The following is a 7824-nucleotide window of genomic DNA, read 5'->3' on the forward strand; positions in this document are numbered from 1 at the left end:
ACACACACACACACACACACACACACACACCAAGTTACTTTTCAAAATACTTAGCATTTTGCACATTTCCATTGCACTGTGTTGTCTTGTTTATTTGCAATTTTTTGCACATTGCACTTTACGTAGTCGTGTGTTTGTCTGTTATATGTCATGTGTAGCACCAGGGTCTCAGAGGAAAGCTGTCTCATTTTACTCTGTACTGTACCACTGCACATGGTTGAAATCACAATAAAGCCACTTGACTTGTATATCTGTACATTGTCCGTACTACATCTGTATATTTGCTTTTTGTATAGCAATATAAACATCTGTATACTTAGCTTATTTGTACATACTCTGTTCATAACCGTTCCCACCTTTCACACTATCCTTATCTGCATATAATCTGCTCTTATTGCACTTACTGCTCTTGCACATCTGATTAGATGCAAACTATATTTCAGTCTCTGTTTATACATTTGTAATGACAATAAAGTTGAATCCTAATCCTAAAGTCAACAAATTCATCATTTATTTAATTAAATGCAATGGAATTTAAGGATTTATTAGATGATAATATTAAAAGACATAGAAGACAGTTACCAGGTAACATCCAGAAGCTGTTTGAAACGAGGGATAAACGAGGGCTCGAGTGACCCGACAGAGATAAGCAGAGGAGAATGGATGGATTTAGTGTTTGAAGCAGAGGTTTTGTTGGTTTGGTCTCTTTCTAACGTGTTTATTGGGAAGACAAACAGATGCCTGACTGACACGTGTACTATGTGTACTGTGTGTTACTAATGACTTGAAGAAGATGATGGCGGTTAAAGCACCGTAGTAATAAAAACTCACAGAAGGCTGAACTCACCACACAGAGCAGACTGTGTGAAACAAATCAACAGTGTCCAAATAAAGTGAATGATTAAACTCTGAATGGAACATTTAAATGAAAAAAAAAACTTTACAAAAGAGGAAGTGATGTCACAGATGTCACAGAGCAGTGTGATGTTGACTCATGTCATTACATGCTGACCTTTGATGACTTTTGTTTAGCTCCTGTGCCGTTAAAACCATTAACTATGAAATAATCGCCAGAAAATAAAGTTTTTTTTAAATTGAATTATTTATTGAACCTTCTGACGAAACATAAAAAACAGAACTTAAAAATGTAACATTCATTTGCATATGTGAGTTTTAATTTGTATCACATTTGCTGCATCCAGCAGGTTATTGTGTAAAATGTAAAATGACGATGTAGAAGTGTGAAAAACTCACGCATCAAATATGAGACACTTGGAGTTAAAGGGTTATTATTTTGCTCTTCTACAATCTGCTATTTGCTGTTCAAATAATTTGTTGGTTAGTAAAGAAACAAGTTGATAAATAATGAAGTGAGATTAGGACACAGTTTGGTGCTTTCTGTCATCAAACAGGGCTGAGGAGGAAAACCAGCTCAGAGAGTTTGAAGGTTCTTCAATGACACAGTAGAAGAAGAGCTGTGAGGCCACAGTAAAGTTTCAGAACTGAACTAACTCTGTCAGAGCTTCCACAAACACTGATCAACACACTTATTAAACCTCCTGTCATCTAACCCTCGTTTTTGCTGAGTTCTCCCTGTTTTACCTTTTGGAATCTGAATCTGTTTTTTATAAATCCAAATTTGAGCCGACACACTGGACATCTCAAAAAAACTCCCAGTGTTTGATACCATTTATCCCAGTGTTTCCCAACCACTGTGGCGCAGCACATAGGTGTGCCCTGAGAAATGATCAGGTGTGCCGTGGACGATTATCTGGTTCCACCTGATTAGTCCTCGAAGTAATCGAGTAACGGGTGGAACAATTACATTCTCTTCCACTAGAGGGCAGTACAACTACCAGCTCTATTTAAATGAGTTGCCAACTGGCAGTAAAACAATCGGACCTGGTCCTGGAGAAAACTCAGACGCAGATGAAGGTCCTAGCATGAGTAGTGGTCAGAAGAAAGTACAACAGGTACACTGGGGACAAACCGAGCCGATACCACTGTACCTGGTGTGCAGGGAAAAACTATCAATATACTTTCTGTGATATTTTTGTTGGTGGTGTGATTTTTCTAATGTGAAATATGTGCCGTGGCTCCCAAAGGTTGGGAACCAGTGGTAAATAAATGAAATGCAGTAAATAACTTGAGAGAGGTGCACAGAGATTTCAATGTTTGAAGATGCTAACAATGTCAAACAAAGCTTTCATCCAATAATTCAGTAATTCATCAGTAGTTTGAGCGTTATTGATCGATCAGTGAACAGATCAGGTTCTGATTGAGAAACTCAGAGTGAGGACTTCAGAGTTTTCAGCTTTAGAAACATTTAATTCTATCAGAGGATCCGTCCGCTCAAACATAATGCTCAGTGGTGTCATCATGCTCGTCGACATCCAATGGCATCTCCATGGAGACAGCATGTTTGTTACCTGTGGGCAGAGTGGAGAAATCAGGACAGTGCTGACGTGATCAAAGTGTTTCTGTGAGTATCTGCCTGAGTTTGTACCTGAGCTCCTGCTGCAGCAGATGGACAGGAGCAGGATGGTGCAGATGCAGTACGGGCAGAAGGCCAACAGGTGGCAGATGACTCTGATCCAAGACACAGAGGGAGAAGAAGGGGAGGAAGAGTTGGTGAGAGGAGGAAGAGTGGACAGAGAAGAACTGGCCTCAGAAACTGGAGGTGGAGGGACGGACTTTCTGAGAGTATTTATAGGAGACCCTGCAGGAGACATGATGAAACAGGTTAATGAGTCAGCTCAGCAGGTCAGGTCTTTAAACACAGAGTTATGTCAGTGTTCTGACCTCGGACCCTCAGAAAGCTCTGAGGAGATGATCCAAATGTGTTAGAAGCGCACCAGTAGAGACCTTCATCAGAGTGCCTGACATTAGGGATAACGTGTTCTGCTTTAGACCCAAGGAGACGTCCATTCATGAAGAAAAAAGATGGAACTGTTTCACCACTCTTCTTCTTGCATTGCAGAGTAACATCACTTCCTGGTCTCACAGGAAGTGCAGGGATCTCCAGGATCACACCTTTTTCTGAATAGCAGGTAAACAGAGACAGACTTCCACCATCAGATTGGAGTCACACAGAGACAGAGACACAGCTGGAACATCTCACTGTACCTGAAACACTGATGGACACTTCATCGCTCTGCTGTCCAGATGAGCTTTCACACCAGAAGGTTCCACCGTAGGACGAGTTACGATCCAAAACGCACAAACTTCCACTCATCTCAGCTGCTCCACAGTCCTCAGTGGGACCTCCGCTGGTCATCTTCACTGTCCATCCATCAGCTGTCTGTCCATCATCAACACAACTCAGAGACACTGAAGAAGATCCACTGAAGACCTGCTGAAGGTTTGGACTGACAGACAGAGACACTGGAGGACAGACAGACAGACAGATAATCACCACCAAAGAGGAGAGGACCAGTGTCACGATGATCATCAAACTTCACACCGACCTGCATCAAAACCAGAATCCAAATGTGCAGCCAGCTCACATGGGCATGGTTGCCATGGTAATTTGAATTTGACAGGATGCAGACCAATTAACTCTTTACTTGGCATGACTGACTACAACTGATAGGTGTGGGATGGTAACTATGGAGATGCCAGGGGAAAAAGAAGAAACCTAAAGAGTAGGTTCATGGATGTCTTGAAGGAGGACGTGCAGAGGGTTGGTGTGACCGAGGAGGATGCTGGGATAAGATGAGATGGAGGCAGATGACCTCCTGTGGAACCAGCTAAAGCAGCAGCCAATAGAAGACGAAGAGGACGACACATGAAGAAGACTGCCACTTATTTCAAAGTTCTCATCCAGAAATTTGGCTTGCCCTCTAAGGAACATCCCTGAAACCTGGGAGACCTACAAAACGTTTACCCTGAATTTAAGGGAGAGGTGGACTACCATCATATCCCTTTATAAATAATGATAACAAAGAATCCACTTTGAGGAAAAACTTTTATTTCTATCTTCTTTGTCTATTTAGTTGGCAAAACTGAATTTCTGTTGAGGTGATGTTGTTTTCACATACTGCTGTTTAGTATTTGGTTTGTTCTGAATAAATATCCATCCATTTTCTTCACAGTGAACCCAGGATGCTTACACCAGCTGTCAGTGATCATCATGGACAGGTTGGCAGTCCATAACAGAGACATCACTGTCAGTTAATCTAACAAGACTCAAACTCTTGACCTTCGTGGTGTTTGGTGATGGTGCCAAACCTCCACCACCATGCCAACTGTCAGAATACCATTCTGCTTAGTGTGTGTATTAGTTAGAGTGTGTATTAGTTAGTGTGTGTATTAGTTAGAGTGTGTATTAGTTAGTGCTGTATAAGGCAGGGTGCTGGAAAGGAGAGTCCGTCCACTAGTCGACCCATTGCTATGGATCATTAGATCCTCATAAAACCGTTACAAGACCTTGGTCCTCATAGCTGGCAATAAGTGGAACTCGTTCCCAGTGGGTGTTGGACTCTGCCAGGGCTGCCCTTTGTCACAGATTCTGTTGGTTTGGGAATCTGACCAGGATGCCTCCAGAGCATCTCCTGGGTGTTCCTGGCATGTCCACATCTCACCCAGGAACACTTTACTACTGTTTTCATTGTATCTCCTGCCACTTGGTGTGATTTTCTGAAAACATGAAATTTCATTTTATCTATATGCTGATGATTGCCAGCTTTATCTTTCAATCACTCTGATAGCTCATCGATTGGACTCCTGCTTGATTGTCTTAGCAAAGTTAAATCATGGATGGCTCAAAATGTTTTACATTTTTATGAACAAAAAGTGGAAGCAATTTTATTCAGTCCCAATCGTTCTTCTGGTATCCCAAATGTTCACTTTGCTGCTCTGACCCCTCGCTTGAAGAGCTCTGTTACTAATCTTGGGGTAAAAATCCACACTGCACTTAGTTTTGATGGCCACATAAATGGGGCGGTGAAATCTTCATTCTATCACGTCAGATCGAAGCTAAAGCCCTTTCTGTCCAGGCATGAACTTGGAAACTGTCATCCATGCTTTGTCACCTCACGCTTCGAATACTCCAACTCCCTTTTAATGGGGGTTGGCCAAGCCACTCTGTCATGCCTGCAACTGGTGCAGCACGGTTTTTACCTCATTTAGTTCAAAATATATTGAGAAATGTACCAACACACATACAGTATGGCTCAATTAACCAGAGATGGAACTAAAGTGTGTCAATAAAAATAACCTCTGTGGCCATTAATGTTTCGACAGTTAGTATTAAAGACTATAAATCTTTAAATCATCAATTATAACTGTCAAACATGTGTATGTGTCATCAGCATAAGAGTGGAAGAGCTTTGTTTAAGAACTTTTAAAGACCATTAAAAATCAGTGCAATCAGTACGTAGTTTTGAGGCACCACACATGCCTCTGACACATCGTCAGATATTCGTATTCTGAGTTTGAGTCAAAGCTAAATGTAAATAAAATAACTTAATTTTTTCTTTGGCTGTCTTTTGCAATTATTGTGCAAATGTATTCTAAATCAGCAAAGAATCAGTCTGCAGGAAATTGTTCTCTGACAGCCACACCTTGGAGAAAACTCATTTCCATCGTTTGCATCCACAATCTTATTCTTTCGGTCAAAGTCAGAGTTTGTGAGAATGGGTGAGGGTAGGGATGCAGATCGACTGATAAATCAACGGCTCTCTCTTCACCATGACGGACCGGCATCTGTCAGCGTCTGCATCACTGCAGTCGCACTAATTCATGCAGGAAAGTTTCTTTATTTTTGTGTCTGAGAATTTTATGTTTAATGTACAGTACGATTCAGTCACTATGTGTCTTTTGCAATGTGATATTTTTATTAAGTATCTTGAAAAGTATTTGATATATGAAGTTAAAAATCCTTAAGGTCTGTGTTATGTGACATGGAATGACTGACCGTGCCTGCGTAAACTTATTAACAAAATGTTTGCTTATTTTAATCATCTCTGTCTTAACACTGTTGATATTTATAAATTTGGACTTTTTCCTACGAACCATTTATTACACGTACATCATAATACAAAAAGTAAAAGCCAGGATGTTTCATGCTTAACCCTTATTACCAAAAATATCAGATTATATTGTGAATAAGGCTGGATCCTGGCAACAAACTGTTCCAACTTCTGCAATCTGGTAGAAGGTTCCGCATCTTCCGGGCAAGGACAGAGAGACTCAAGAGGAGCTTCTATCCCCAAGCCATCCGTGCCCTAAACACACACACCCGCCCTCTCACATCATCTATAATTGACTGAGACAGGACTCTTCCAGACACTAAACCAAGGCACAATGTACATTTCAAATTCCTTTAATTTTAAATATGTTTATATTGTCTCCTGTAAAATAGTCAGATGTCTATTCATATTAATATACAGAATTCACCTGCTTGCTGCTACTACTGCACATTCACCCAGTGTATATACTATATGTCTGTATATATATATATATATTTATATATATAATGTTCTTCCTCTACACCCCCCCCCCAATTTTTGCACATGTCGAGGAGCGTGTCAGCCTACATTTCACTGTGTGTTATACTTGTATAACTATGCATGTGACAAATAAAGAACCTTGAACCTTGAACCTTGGATGTGTTGTTCTTTAATGCATCTGTCAACCATCCTGATACGTGGAAACAAGGGTGATGACAGACGGATATTTACTCTGGTAAATTATCCACAAAATCTACAACTTACTGTAAGTCTGTGACTACAGGGTCAATGAGGGACCTCTTCAAAGAGCTTTCCTTAAGATTAAGACCGGCGAACAGATTATTTTAAAGACTTTAAGCAGTAAAAATGTATTAATGGAAAAAGTACAGCTGGTGGAGAACATTGTGCATAAGGCCATTCACAACCAATGAAAAAGGCCATATTTAAAAAGATTTATAACTTATATGAAGAACTAGAATTTTAGGGCACTTCCAAAAGAATGAATAACTCTGTAAAAATGAGTAATGTTGGAAACATGTAACTGCTCTGTATTACATGTAACTGAGTGGGATTACTGCTGTTAGACAAACATTTAGTATTGGCTCAGTTTATATGAAACGCACTCTGTTCTGTCACAGAGATCTGAATACTGGGAATGACTGCAGACTGTCTCCTGAAATCATAAATATAAACTTAGAAAAGACTCACCTGCAGAAACAGTCAGTGCAGACAGCAGCAGCACACACACACCTGCAACAGGAGGGCAGAGGTCACTGAGGGTCAGAGGTCAATGAAAGCTCAGTTCAGAAATGATGCTGTTTTAGGATTTTTATGTTCCTCGACTGAAGGAAAACCAGAACCAAGAACCTCATCCCGACTCTGAGCAGAACAGGTACTGAGCTCATGTGCCTGCAGATACTCAGGTGATACATCAGTGGAAGTGTCCCTGATGCACTCATGCAGACGTGCTGTCTGAGCGCGTGTTGGATGAAGCTGTAAGGATGTTCACTCACCCCGGAGCAGACAGACGGACGCAGTCTTCATGTCTGAGTGACGACTGAGAGTCTGAAGCCTGAGCAGCAGAGGTGCTTTCAGCTTCATCACTTCCCTGTTACACACTCAACACTTCCCTCTGCTCCAACACTTTCACTACTCGTCTGACTGAGCTCAGTCAAAACGCACCTGCACAAAATCAGGCATCAAGTGAAGAATCCCTCTGTTACACCAACATCACAAGTTCATTATTAAATGATCTTTTTTCCATGTAATCCTGCATCTTAATTATAACAAGTGACCTCCTCCTGGTGTGTGGGTACAGATCCTGTCTGCCAAACAGAGACATTATTCAACTTTATTGACACAGGACCAAATC

At 40.9% G+C, this 7824-nt stretch overlaps 1 protein-coding gene across 1 annotated transcript; it reads right to left on the minus strand.

Annotated features, from left to right (window-relative positions):
- Nucleotides 1–1391: 1391 nt before the first annotated feature.
- Nucleotides 1392–7586, minus strand: LOC120740785. The gene is made up of 6 exons (XM_040043268.1): nt 7466–7586; nt 7161–7202; nt 3127–3384; nt 2803–3039; nt 2507–2719; nt 1392–2429 (listed from the first exon to the last, which is right to left on the minus strand). The coding sequence occupies exons 1-6, from the start codon at nt 7551–7553 to the stop codon at nt 2353–2355; spliced, it is 915 nt and encodes a 304-aa protein (XP_039899202.1). The 5' UTR covers nt 7554–7586; the 3' UTR covers nt 1392–2352.
- Between the last annotated feature and the right edge of the window lie 238 nt (nt 7587–7824).

Source organism: Simochromis diagramma, unplaced genomic scaffold (assembly GCF_900408965.1).
Source record: "Simochromis diagramma unplaced genomic scaffold, fSimDia1.1 OVJJ01000768.1, whole genome shotgun sequence".
Classification (NCBI taxonomy): Eukaryota; Metazoa; Chordata; class Actinopteri; order Cichliformes; family Cichlidae; genus Simochromis; species Simochromis diagramma.

Excerpts from the sequence above, each read along its gene's own strand:
- LOC120740785 (XM_040043268.1), bottom strand. The coding sequence starts at position 7,553 with ATGAAGCTGAAAGCACCTCTGCTGCTCAGGCTTCAGACTCTCAGTCGT. Across the intron at positions 7,203-7,465 it reads GTCCGTCTGTCTGCTCCGGG|GTGTGTGTGTGCTGCTGCTG; the intron begins GTGAGTGAACAT and ends CTCCTGTTGCAG. Across the intron at positions 2,430-2,506 it reads CTGCTGCAGCAGGAGCTCAG|GTAACAAACATGCTGTCTCC; the intron begins GTACAAACTCAG and ends CTCTGCCCACAG.